This window comes from Amblyraja radiata, chromosome 24, assembly GCF_010909765.2.
Source record: "Amblyraja radiata isolate CabotCenter1 chromosome 24, sAmbRad1.1.pri, whole genome shotgun sequence".
Lineage (NCBI taxonomy): Eukaryota > Metazoa > Chordata > Chondrichthyes > Rajiformes > Rajidae > Amblyraja > Amblyraja radiata.
The window spans coordinates 33,859,836-33,872,960 of record NC_045979.1 but is presented as its reverse complement, the minus strand read 5'-3'; the positions used below and the strand labels follow the sequence as shown (position 1 = coordinate 33,872,960).

The 13,125-nt window shown below is 48.1% G+C and overlaps 1 protein-coding gene across 1 annotated transcript in view; it reads left to right on the top strand.

Moving 5' to 3' along the window:
* LOC116987002 (polymeric immunoglobulin receptor-like) overlaps nucleotides 1-13,125 on the top strand; it is a 68,253-nt gene that overhangs the window by 14,249 nt on the left and 40,879 nt on the right. Inside the window, exons 3-4 of the mRNA XM_033042884.1 lie at nucleotides 7,693-8,013; nucleotides 9,634-9,942. Coding sequence (XP_032898775.1) covers nucleotides 7,693-8,013; nucleotides 9,634-9,942 — 630 coding nt within the window. The remainder of the gene's footprint in view (nucleotides 1-7,692; nucleotides 8,014-9,633; nucleotides 9,943-13,125) is intronic.

Below are 13,125 nucleotides of genomic sequence, written 5' to 3'. Positions count from 1 at the left end.
TGGGTGTGGGACTATGCTACCTGTCCTGAAGACCTCTCTAGCCAACATTCAGCATAGACATGGTGGTCCTCTCCCAACTACAGAACAAGATGATTCCACAGGTGTTGGCACAATCCCTTCTGACTTTGTCCAGTTATCTGGACCTCGTGAGTTCATGTCATGGGAGTAGCATGGAGTCATAGCGTAACTACATTCTATCATTTGATTAAAATTCACTTTAGATTCGTGCAATCATTTATAGCCAAGGGGAACTAGCTGTTTGTCAGCTATTGGCTCACTCTTGTTTCACAATCCGGTTCCCTTTTTCTTTCTTCATCATTTATATTGTAACATTTCTTCTCGATGGGCATTTATTTAGTTCTCTGGACTAAGAGCTGAACAATAAACGTCCCAGCATGGGGTCTGCATCTAAAACGATGTTGGTGCCAATTCTTCTCATTTGTTTCTTGCCCGGTGAGTAACATTCAGAATATGACATTCTGATAATTAGTATTAGTTTGCACGTTATACACTGTTGCCACTGCAGAGATGCAGTGTTATTAATGTGTAATGTTTTATGTAGCATTCCTATCTGTCACTGTATGTCATGTTGTCATTTGCGGGCGGAGCACCAAGGCCAATTCCTTGTATGTGAATACTTGGCCAATAGACATTCATTCATTCATTCATTCATTCAGATGGTTAAAAATGTGTCGCCACGTAAAGCTGCAAAATGTTCAGCACATAACAATATGACCAGTATTGGAATATAGTCATGTAAACACTCTCTCTCTGTAACATGGTACTACACAAATCATCACCAATGTATCCAATGTGTACTTCAAATAGCCTTTGCTTTCCCTCTGTCTCCATCACCTCCCCCTTCTCGCCAGAGATGACGTCTGACCCGCTGCGTTACCCCAGCATTTATTCGATCAAAGACACACGGCACTCCCTCCATGTAGCAATGTTACAAAATTTTGAGATTAAAAAAATCAAGTCTGCAATTTATCCCATCAGATAAAGCATAAAAATAAGTTTAATTTGACACCTAATTCACTTTCATATCTCAAGTATTTAAAAAGTTATGGCTATTTTCATACTGGGAAATGAGCATCTTGTTCCCTATTGATTTTCTATGGACATAACAAAAAAGCTGTGATCGTGAACAGTCAAAAGCCCATAACTTTCTTAAAAATTAAGAGAACTGAATGAAATTTTCAGTTATCATAGATTGAAGCATTCTGAAACAAATATAAAATATTCTTACTTGGATGACCTGAAATTAAAGCATATAATTAGTTAGTTACCTAATTGTAGCTAATTTCAGACTTCAATTACTAGATCTAAACATCTATCCATTTCTTAATAAATGATTAACATTTTTAAATAGCCTAAATGTCCAAATAATATTCACAAATAATTCACAATAAAACATGATTTAAAAATCTCATTTACATTAATTTATAGACCAAATGGAAGGAATTTAGTGTTCAATTGCTGTAAATAAATGCCCATTTAAATCAGCTTTCCAGTGGGTCCCTGTGGAACGCGCTGGTTTAGAACGTTCACATTGCGGTAGATTTGTGCCCCAAATGCCCAGAAAAATACTGCGGGATATATTGGGCCCAAAATGAGCTGCTCGCAATATTAAACTTTGTATAAAGGGATCTTTAGAAGCCCTTTTTAATGTAAAAATATACAGCATACCTTCAGATATTTGCTTTATGAGACCCTGCGGTTGCTGGTGTTCGCGGGTTTAGAGATTGATTTTTAAACTACTATAACTATTTTACGAGGCCTTTAAAACTAATAATAGCTTTTGCGACGGGGTCTTCCAGCGATTTTCCGTTAATAATTAACTAGGCTGAACATCTTCGATTTGAACAGCCTAGAGAAAATCGCGTTTTAAACCCGCCCCCCTCTAAACGGCGCCAAAATCGCGCACACCCGCAGCGGCAGATTTTCAGCGACGCTTCAGGTAGGCTTTGCAACATACCTACTCCATGCACTGCAATGGGAAATGTTGAACCTAAACCTTAGCACATTCAAAGAAAAAACCTGTGAAAGCCAGCCATTGGGAACAGGCGAGCATCTCAAATGAGGAAGCACCAGAGTGACTGTCCAATTTAGCATTTGGAGAAGTTGTGGTAATCTCTCCCTTCTGAGAAAAACCAGCTGCCTTACAACAGACTCTGCTGCTCGAGCTGTTCTTCACACTGTGCTTTCCCCAGCTTCTGAGTTCTCCTTCAAGGCATTTGTCTTGTGGCTTGTGAGCCGACCTGGACTGATGTGATGATGTGTCCCCACCCCAGCTCCTGAATCTGCAGAGTTTCACATGTGTTAGAGTCATAGAGTGATACAGTCTGGAAACAGGCCCTTCGGCCCAACTTGCCCACACCGGCCAACATGTCTCAGCAACACCAGTCCCACCTGTCCACGTTTGGTCCATGTCCCTTCAAACCTGTCCTATCCATTTACCTGTCTAACTGTTTCTTAAATGATGGGATAGTCCCTGCCTCAAGTACCTCCTCTGGCAGCTTGTTCCATACACCCACCAGCCTTTGTGTGAAAAAGACACCTCATGATTATTCCAGGTGGACGTGGAGTTTGAAACATCAGTGGCAGATCTAGCTCCCACCACAGGCCGGGAAGTTTAGTTCAATGGGGCACAAAGTGCTGGCGTGACTCAGTAGGTCAGGCAGTATCTCATGGTCTTGACTTGAAACGTCACCTATCCATGTTCTCCACAGATGCTGCCTGACCTGCTGAGTCACCACTGGCACCACAGGCAGGTGGCTATTCAGCTTTAGTAAAGCACAAAGTGCTGGAGTAAGTCAGCAGGTCAGGCAGCATCTCTGGAGAACATGGATAGGTGACGTTTTGGGTTGAGACCTGAATAAGGGGTAGGCCAGATGAGGAAAAACCTTTTCACCCAGAGTTGTGAATCTGTAGAATTCTCTGTCACAGAGGGCAGTGGAGGCCAATTCACGGGATGTATTCAAGAGAGAGTTAGATATAGCTCTTAGAGCTAATGGGATCATGGGATATGGGGAGCAAGCAGAACGGGGTACTCAGGGCTGGATTTACGTATAAACTTGACAAGGTTAACCTTAGGGCCTCGAGACTAGGGGGCCTCCGGCCAAGGCAGGACACCTGCCGTTCAACTCTGGGCGGGCCCCTCTCTATCTCTCTCTGTCACTCTCCGTCTCCGCCCGCCATCCGTATCCGTGTCCGGGCTGCCGGGTCTCCACTCTCTGCTCGCTCCTCATCCGCTGGCACGGCCGGCCACCCTGCGCGTGCGCATTGCCACGGCAACTGGTCGGCGCTGGGCACTTTCTCCCTCGCTTTGAATTGTGGGAGATCTGGCCGCCATTGCTGTCCGGTCGCCGCGACCGCTGAAAACCAACGCAGAATCACTCCCTGACCCTGGATCTGGAGTAACTCCCTGGAGTAACTCTTGCTTCTGGTTTCCTGGTCCTCCATAAATATTCTAAATGGAATTTAAACTGGAGGTGGTGGAGGGCTGAACAATAACAGCCTATTGTATTTTATCTGTTTATTTATTGTGTGTATATATATGGTCTATGGTATATCTTGACACTGAACTTTTATCTCCTGTTCTGTATTATGTTTACATATTCTGTTGTGCTGCAGCAAGCAAGAATGTCATTGCCCTATCTGGGACACATGACAATAAAACTCTCTTGACTCTAGTACACAAAAATGCTGGAGAAACTCAGCAGGTGCAGCAGCATCTATGGAGCGAAGGAAATAGGCAACGTTTCGGGCCGAAACCCTTCTTCAGACTGATGGGGGGTGGGGGCAGGGAGAAGAAAGGAAAAAGGAGGAGGAGGAGCCCGAGGGCTGAGGGAGAGCTGGGAAGGGGAGGAGACAGCAAGGGCTAACGGAATTGTGAGAATTCAATGTTCATGCAATGGAGGAGGCCCAGGACAGAGAAGTCGGATACGGAATGGGAGGGGGAGTTGAAGTGCTGAGCCCGCTCCCTCCGTAACTCCCTTGTTAATTCTTCCCTTCCCTCCTGCACCACCCCCTCCCCGGGCACTTTCCCTTGCAACCGCAAGAGATGCTACACTTGTCGCTTTACCTCCCCCCTCGACTCCATTCAAGGAGCCACGCAGTCGTTCCAGGTGCGACAGAGGTTCACCTGCATCTATTGCATCCGCTGCTCTAGATGTCAGCTGATCTACATCGGTGAGACCAAGCGTAGGCTTGGCGATCGTTTCGCCGAACACCTCCGTTCGGTCTGCATTAACCAACCTGGTGGCTCAGCACTTCAACTCCCCCTCCCATTCCGTATCCGACCTCTTTGTCCTGGGCCTCCTCCATGGCCAGAGTGAGCACCACCAGAAATTGGAGGAACAGCACCTCTTATTCCGCTTGGGGATTCTGCATCCTGGTGGCATGAACATTGAATTCTCACAATTCTGGTAGCCCTTGCTGTCTCCTCCCCTTCCCAGCTCTCCCTCAGCCCTCGGGCTTCTCCTCCTCCTAACCCTAACCCCCCACCAGTCTGAAGAAGGGTTTCGGCCGGAAACGTTGCCTATTTCCTTCGCTCCATAGATGCTGCTGCACCCGCTGAGTTTCTCCAGCATTTTTGTGTGCCTGGGATTTTCCAGCATCTGCAGTTCCTTCTTAAACATCTCTTGACTCTTGACTTGGACGTAAACAAAAAAGGGTTCTTGGGGAAAAAAGAGGTACCTTAAATTTAGTTGCGTCTGTTTGGGTAACTATGGTAGGGTGAAGCCTATTCCATGCTTTAATGGTGCGGGGGAACTCCATGGAGCAGCCAGCAACTCTGGATAGAAGAAATTGGGTGACGTTTCGGGAAGAGACCCTTCTTTACCCTCCCTCTGGTTTTAGTGTTTTTAGTTTAATTTAAAGATACAGCGTGGAAACAGCTTCTTCGGCCCACCGAGTCCACGCCGACCACCGATCACATGTAGACTAGTTCTAACCCACACATTACCGGAGTAAGTCAAGAGTCAAGAGTGTTTTGTTCACTCACGTCCCAGTTAGAACAATGAAATCCTTACTAGCAGCAGCACAACAGAATATGTAAACATAGTACTCTGTAAACAATTTTATAAACGAGAAAACAGAACGGTGTATATTTATATATGAATATCTATCTATCTATCTATCTATCTATCTATCTATCTATCTATCTATCTATCTATCTATCTATCTATCTATCTATCTACTTTTAAAACTGTGTGTGTGTGTGTGTGTGTGTGTGTGTGTGTGTGTACGGCATTTTGCTTTTGAAACGTATCTCCTTAAAAACCTGACACAAAAAAGCGGAGATTTTTTACAATTTCCGTAGGGATTTATCGTAGGAGTTCAGAAATCCACTCCTTAGTCAATTACTTCCCCAGGTTTTGAATAAAATTGTTCACAAAACTCACTTTAAAGGGGAAAAAAATCTCCGCTTGTGCTGCTGACGTCACAATGCCCACAAGCAAACCAATCGAGGCCCACCTGCCTCCTGGCCCCGCAGGTACACTCGTGCCACGCCTCCAGCAGCTGGACTCCCACGTCCACCCTCTCCAACCCCCCCGTAGAGATGCGCAGAAAGAACAAGCGTTCTGCAGATCGGGAGGTCACCGGAGGCCACCGGCTTGCTTCTGAAACCTTTCCGTATCCCCCTGCCCGATGGTAGAACATGGCGTCCATGGCGGCCGTTATCGTCACGCAGGGCACACGATGAGAAGGCGGCCCCGGCGGCCATTACTCCTTTTTGGAAACTCGGCGCAGCCAGTCAAGTCGCGGCCCTCCCTCCCGCTGCAAACCCAACGCGCTGCCAGTAGCGCCGCTCGCAAGTCCTTTGATAAAAACCTTGCGACCCCCACCCTCTCTCTCCCCCCCCCCCTCCTCTCTCTCCCCCACCTCTCTCTCTCTCCCTCTCTTTCTCCTCCACCTTTCTCTCTCTCTCCTCCACCTCTCTCTCCCCCCCACCTCTCTCTCCCCCTCCCACCCCTCCCTCTCTCTCTCCCCCCCACCTCTCTCTCTCTCCCCCCCCCACCCCTCCCTCTCTCTCACCCCCACCTCTCTCCCCCCACCTCTCTCTCCCCCCCACCTCTCTCTGTCTACCCCCCCACCCCTCCCTCTCTCTCACCCACCTCTCTCCCCCCAACTCTCCTCTCTCTCCCCCCCCTTTCCCTCTCTCCCACCTCTCTCTCCCCACCCCTCTCTCTCTCTCTCTTCCCCACCTCTCTCTCTCCTTCTCTCCCCCACCTCTCTCTCTCTCTCCCCCCCCCCCCCCATCTCCACCCCTCACCCCGCCCTCCACCCCCCCCCCCCCCCTCTTCTCCCTTCCCCCCTCCCTGTACCCTCCTCCTTCCCTGCCGCTCCCCCTCCCTCCCTCTTCCCCCCTTCTCTCTCTGCCCTCACTCTACCCCCCCCCCCCTCCCTCTCTAGACGCGCCTCCGAGTTGGGGGCTATGCGTCAGTAGATAGGGCGGTTATGGGGTAAAAGGAGCAAATGAATAATATTAATATATTGACAAGGGGGTTAGTTAGCGTGTGTGCGAGGGGGTAGGTAGTGTGTGTGTGTGGGGGTGGTTAATGTGTGTGATGCCGCATGCCACCCCCCTCCCTTCGCCACCGCAAGTTGGGGGTACAGACCCAACGGGTCTGCACTTGGTCTAGTTACGCTTCAAATTCTCAAATTGACAAGAGGTCCGTTTTGTTTAAAATTTAGCCGTTTATTTTTTTAGTTCACTAATCCTCGTGGGTAGAATGTTGGTCAACAGCGCTCTCGCAATAAGTAATCATTTACTTCTCATTTTGTTTTGCCTCTGTTGTGCTTTTGTCTAATTCAGCAAGGCCCAACCTTAACCCTGATGCTGTTGTGAAACTGATTGTGAGTGAGAGGGCATCACTATCCAGAATCCCATATATTTTCCTGGACGTATTTTCTCACTCGGTCATCAAAGCGAGCCATTTAGTTGGTAGCTGAAGTGATGAATTTGCTGAATATTGTACTCTGCGGTCTCCTTCCATTCACAACTGCTAGATCTTCTGGGAAGCCACCAGCAAACACTAAGACCGGGAGATGCCGCTCCCAGCAGCGTGACGAGCAACAGAAACGCCGGCAATGCTGAGGGGACAGAAGAGACAATGTTGGTTTGGAAGATAGACACAATATACTGAAGTAACTCAGCTGGTCAAACCACATCTATGGAACTAAGGAATAGGTGCTGTTTCGAGATCTAGACCCTTCTACAGACTGAGAGTCAGGGGAAAGGGAAGATGTATAGACGGTTGTGTAGAGAGATATAGAACAAATGAATGAAAGATATGTAAAAAAGTAACAATGATAAAGGAAACAGGCCATTGCTGTGCGGTAAGTGAGAACTAGTTACAGGCAATGAGATTCAACAAGAAGCTGGTACAACTTGGGTGGGGGAGGGATGGACAGAGAGGGGATGTAAGGTTTACTTGAAGTTAGAGATATCAATATTCATACCATTGGTGTGTAATCTACCGACGGGAAATATGAGATGCTGTTCCATACCACTAGGTTGGAGGTGGCAGAGACGTTTCCAATTGAAACGAGGGCAAGTCCATGCAATGATGGATGATCTGGTCCAGTGTTGGTGTGGAGGTGAATGTTGTCCAACACACCCCTCATCATTCCGAATATTCAGCTAATTTTTCCTGTTCATTTTCAGAAGATTTGTCCTCTCAGTTTCAGGTGCGCTGTGGGGGAAGCAACGTGTAGAGGGAGTTGTGGGAAGAGCGGTCACAATCGATTGTCACTATGAAGCAAAGTACCGCCCACACGCAAAATACTGGTGTCAAGGGTGGACTGGCCAGTGTAGAGTTTTATTGGAAACAAATGGGCAACACGGACGGAGTGGAAGAGGGTCAATCACAGATAACCCGGCACGAGGAATATTTACTGTGACTGTGGAGGATCTTCGCTCTGGAGATACAGGATGGTACAGCTGTGGAATTACTACATCTGGCTACGATCCATTGTTTAACGTTCATCTGACGGTATCTGACGGTACGTTTCGCAGCGATTGACTTGACGTCTCCACTGAAATGCCTGATCCATGTTTTCTCCGGGAAGGGTCAGGGCAGCACCGATATCCCGAGGTTTCGCAGCAGTGCAGAGACCCGCGGGGAGCGGGCGGGGGGTCGGGAAACCCCATTCATGTTGCTCTCACCCAGTGCGGGATCTGTCCCACTGAGCGGCCACCCACTTCAAGTGGGATGCTCAGCACATTTCCCTGCCTCTGAACTGTATGAAATGTCACCCTGGCAGAGGTTTGCATTCCCACTCAAACTAATAATCCGACAGATCAGTGAGAAACAAGTGGTCTGGTCTGAATACCTGGAGAATCATAAACAGGGAATCAGTCCCGTGAGTTCAACAGACTGAATTCAATCCTCCCGGGGCAGGCCAGCCCGCCCCCCGCCCCCACCTCAGGGACCATACACCCTCTCCCCACTCAGCGCTCTCTCTATCTCCCTCTGTCCCGTCATGCGCCCCCACCCCCAGCAGCCACTCACCACTGACCACCCACCGCCCGGCAGCCAGCCAGCCTCTCCACGCGGCCCAATCTCGGTGGAAATTTGAGTAAAGCATTCCTAATCAGACCTTTCAGGAAATTCCGGGCGACCTCCACCTTCCCCGAGTTTCTGGGCTTCTTAGACTGACAATATCTCTCGCTGTTTCCACCCCGATATCAGCACCATTGGGTTCGCTACCTGTTGCAGAACACTTAATCCAAGCACAACTATAGCCTCTCTCTAGAGCCACCGAACATTGGACAGGTGTACGACACGTGAACAAAACCACAAGTGCTGGAAGAACTTAGCGGGTCAGATAGCATCTGTGGAGGGAATGGACAAAACCAACTCGAGTCGTGACCCTCCTTCAGACAGACGGAATGAGGGAGGAGAAAGCTGGAATTGAGAGATGGGAACGGCATTGGCCAAGCCTGGCGAGGGATAGATAGATAGACATATACAGATGAGGGGGTTGATCTACGGACGGGTGGAGTGATATAAGTGAGGAGGAGACCAGATAAGGAGAGAAGAGGAACAGTGAAATGTGAAGCCGGATTGAGGGAGGGTTGGAAGTGACCGCGTGGAGGGGAACGGGGCGGTATAAAAAGGAAACGGGGGACTCGGTGGGAGATGTCACGAGTTTATGAATGTACAGAAGCGGGGATGGTGGAAGGGTGACTGGGATGGGGTGGAAGTTTCTTGGGAGGGGGAGGGGCGGTAGTGAAGTATTATTTGAAATCCGCGAATTCAAATGTTCATACCATTGCGTTGGCCGATTGTCAAGGGGAATATTAGTTGCTGTTTCTCTTTCAAAATAGTTTTGGCAATGGATGGACCTAAACAGGACAGAAAGGGCGGAATGGGAAGGTGACGTAAATAATTAGCAACCAGCATCCCCAGGCTCGCTCGTGGCAAGTGTTCAGCGAACCGGTCTCCAAGCCTACGTTTGGGCTGGCCGATGTCAAGGTCGAGGTCATATTGCGAGCGCCGAAGGCAGGGGACGAGGTTCGCGTGTACCTCTTCAAAAGTCGAGGTACAAGGGTGCCAGAATGGGAGAGTCGTTTATATTCAGATGTTGACTTTGTATCCATTATTTGCTCCTTTCCTACAGAACCTGTGTCTGTTCCTGTGCTTGGATTTCTGTCACCAGCCAATGTCCCCGATGTCAGAGGCTCAGTGACAGTGTCCTGTAAGTCTGAGCGGGGATCTCTTCCCATTAGCTACACCTGGTATGAAAATACCTTAAAGATCTCAAATAACAACAACCTGGATCTACGTTGTCGATCCTTCAAACAACAAAGCCATCAATATTACTGCAAAGCCTCAAATGATAACGGGACAAAGTCCAGTGAAATGGTCACTGTGGCAGTGTCCAACACCGGAGAGAATTGCAGTTATGTGGTGCATTTCGGTAACAATGGTAAGCACGAAACGTTACCCTGCCCAGGGCCTCGAAATCTAGGGTCCTCGGCCAAGCAGGGCTCGAAATTTACGGTTGCCCAGGTGCCAATGGCCATCTAACGTCCTGCCGGGCAACCTAAAAGTTGTGTCATTTTGCCCGGCATGGCAAGCACCCGGGACACCTGCCGTTTAACTCTGAGCGGGCTCCCCTCTTTATCTCTCTCGCTGTTACTCTCCGTCTCCGCCCGCCATCCGTGTCTGGGCCGCCGGGCTCCGCTCTGCGCTCGCTCCTCGTCCGCCGGCACGGCCGGCCGCCTCGCACATGCGCACTGCAACGGCCAGCACATCATCCCCCTGCACATGGGAGATCAGCCGTGATTGAATGGTGGAGCAGACTTTTTGGTGAGTCCCATATCTGGGGAAGGATGTGCTGGTTCTGGAGAGGGTCCAGAGGAGGTTTACAAGAATGATCCCAGGAATGAGTGGGTTAACATATGATGAGTGTTTGACAGCACTGGGCCTGTACTCGCTGGAGTTTGGAAGGATGAGGGAGGCCCTTTTTGAAACTTACTGAATAATGAAAGGCCTGGATAGAGTGGATGTGGAGAAGATGTTTCCACTAGTGGGATAATCTAGGGCCAGAGGTCATAGCCTCAGAATTAAAGAGCGTTTCTTTAGGAAGGAATTCTTAAGCAAGAGGGTAGTGAATCTGTGGAATTTATTGCCACAGAATATTGTGGAGGCCAAGTCAATGGATATTTTAAGGCGGAGATAGTACGGGTATCAGGGGTTATGGGGAGAAGGCAGGAGAATAGGGTTAGGAATGAGAGATAGATCAGCCATGATTGAATGATGGAGTAGACTTGATGGGCCGAATGACCTAATTCTGCTCCTATGCCTTATGAACTTAAGATTGCAAGTGAAAAGCAGGTGATGCTGAATTGTATTTCCTTGACTCAACAGAACGTAAAGTGACTGAACGAATGATGACTACACCGTTTGCAAGTACAGTAAAAATATCCAATGAGAGTCAAAATGACACCACCCGATCCACCTGCACTGAATGGTACAATTATGTTATTACTGCTGTTGTGATTGGCTCTGCTTCCTTATGAGAATTAATTGGAAGAGAATTTCCTCTTTTATTTGTTAGTTAAGTGCATCAGAGTATTGAATTCAATCGATTCAAATGTTGAGATCGGAGTGCGCCGTAGAATTGAAAGGAATGATCTAAGATCCAGCACACACTCAATTGGCCAAATGGACTCTAGCTATTTTTTTTGGTTTTTAGTTTTAAAGAAACAGCACGGAAACAGGTCCTTCCACCCTCCGAGTCCATGACATCCTTAGATCACTGAAGCAGTGACTCAACACGAAAAACGTAATCTAGTCCTTCACTCCAAAGGTGCTGTCTGATCCGCTGAGTTACTCCAGCTTTTTGTGTCTATCTTCGATCCCCCCCGTTAACACTAGTTCGATGTTGTACCACTTTATTGTTCACTCCCTACAAATGAAGGGCGATTTTACAGATGTCAATTAACCTCCAAACCCGCATGCCTTTAGGATGTGGGAGCAAACCAGAGCACCTGCAGGAGAACCACACGGTCATAGGGAGAATGTACAAATCCACGCAGATAGCATCCTGAGGTCAGGAACGAACCCAGGTCTCTGGCGCCTTAAGAGAGCAGCTCTATCAAATGTGCCAATGTAACGATAAAAAGATGAGAGACTAATTGTTGATTCATCTCTTGATTTTGTACACCTCTGTTAGGCGCTTCCCCCTCCTGGTGAATGCTATGTACTTACCTTTCTCTGTTTCTCTCCCTGAGTACAGGCCTCGTGGCTGTGAGTCTGGAATCGAGGGGTTAAAGGCTCCTGTACCCGATTGGCCAAGCTGCGTCAGGTGACGGGTGACTCATCTGAAGTATAAATACCAGAGCTTCCCAGGATTCTCTGTCTTCTTCGTCGACCCTGACTGATGAGCAGACTGCTGGTGTGGGCCGAGGAAAGCCTAACCACATGGCATAGAACTTTGTGTATTTTCACCATTCCTTGTTAACAGATATTGAATTGGGACGGATAAGGGCTGACCTTAGAGTTTTTGTGTATTTTGGTTTCAGGGTTGTATCTCTTTGGGCAGGTTTTGGAGTCTCCGGTTCGACAGCCCATTGCGAGGCTGGCTGGAGCATTGTTAAATTGTTTGTCAGTTTATCCATATCCCTGACTGGGTTGTTTAAATCAGGTTTGGGTTTTGTATTCCAATGAATAATTAAAACTGTTTTTGAACTTGAACCTGGTTTTTGACTTGTGTTACGCGGCTCTGAAGTACTTGGATTCGGGAGTCGTAACAAAATGGGGGCTCGTCCTAAGTTTTGAGGACCCTAGACGTTTTTAGGGGGGTTTTTTGGTAGGCTTCTGGACTGAGGAAGTCTGTGTGTTGTGAGGGAATTTTTTCTTCCCTGTTTGTGGTAGCATTAGTGCCCAAGTTTTAGCTGGTGGTTTGGTGCTACATTAGAAATGGAATTTAAGGTGAAAGAATTTGTTGAGGCTCCTAGTCGGGAGTTGTTTGATAGATGTACGAAGGAGCATTTGATTTTGCTGGCTGAGAACTATGCCGTGACTATTGACAAGCATTCAAAGAAACACTCCATTAAATCGGAGTTGTGGGCTGCGTTGGTGGAGGGTGGGGTTTTGCCTGGTGGTGCAGACAGTCCCCCACCTTCTGTTCAGCCAGTTCAGAACATGGAGGCCGTCATTAAACTGAAGGAGATGGAGCTTGAGTCACAGAGAATTGCCTCTTCGTTCAAAGAGAAAGAGCTCATGCATGTTCTTGAAATGAAACGGCTTGAGGAGGAAACCAAAAGGGCTGAATTTCAGCTGCGGGAAAAAGAAATAGATAATTCCCGGGTTTCTTCTAGGGAACGGGAGTTTGATATGAGCAAGAACATCCGCCTGGTTCCCCCGTTTCGTGAGGAGGATGTGGACAAGTATTTCACAGTGTTTGATCGGGTGGCTTTGTCCTTGAAGTGGCCTAGGGACGTGTGGACCTTGCTATTGCAGTGTGTCCTTGTGGGTAAAGCACGGGAGGTGTACTCGTCTTTATCTGTTGAAAGCAGTCTGGACTATGAGTGTGTGAAGTCTACAGTATTAAGGGCTTATGAATTAGTTCCAGAGGCGTACCGGCAGAAGTTCCGGCGCTTTA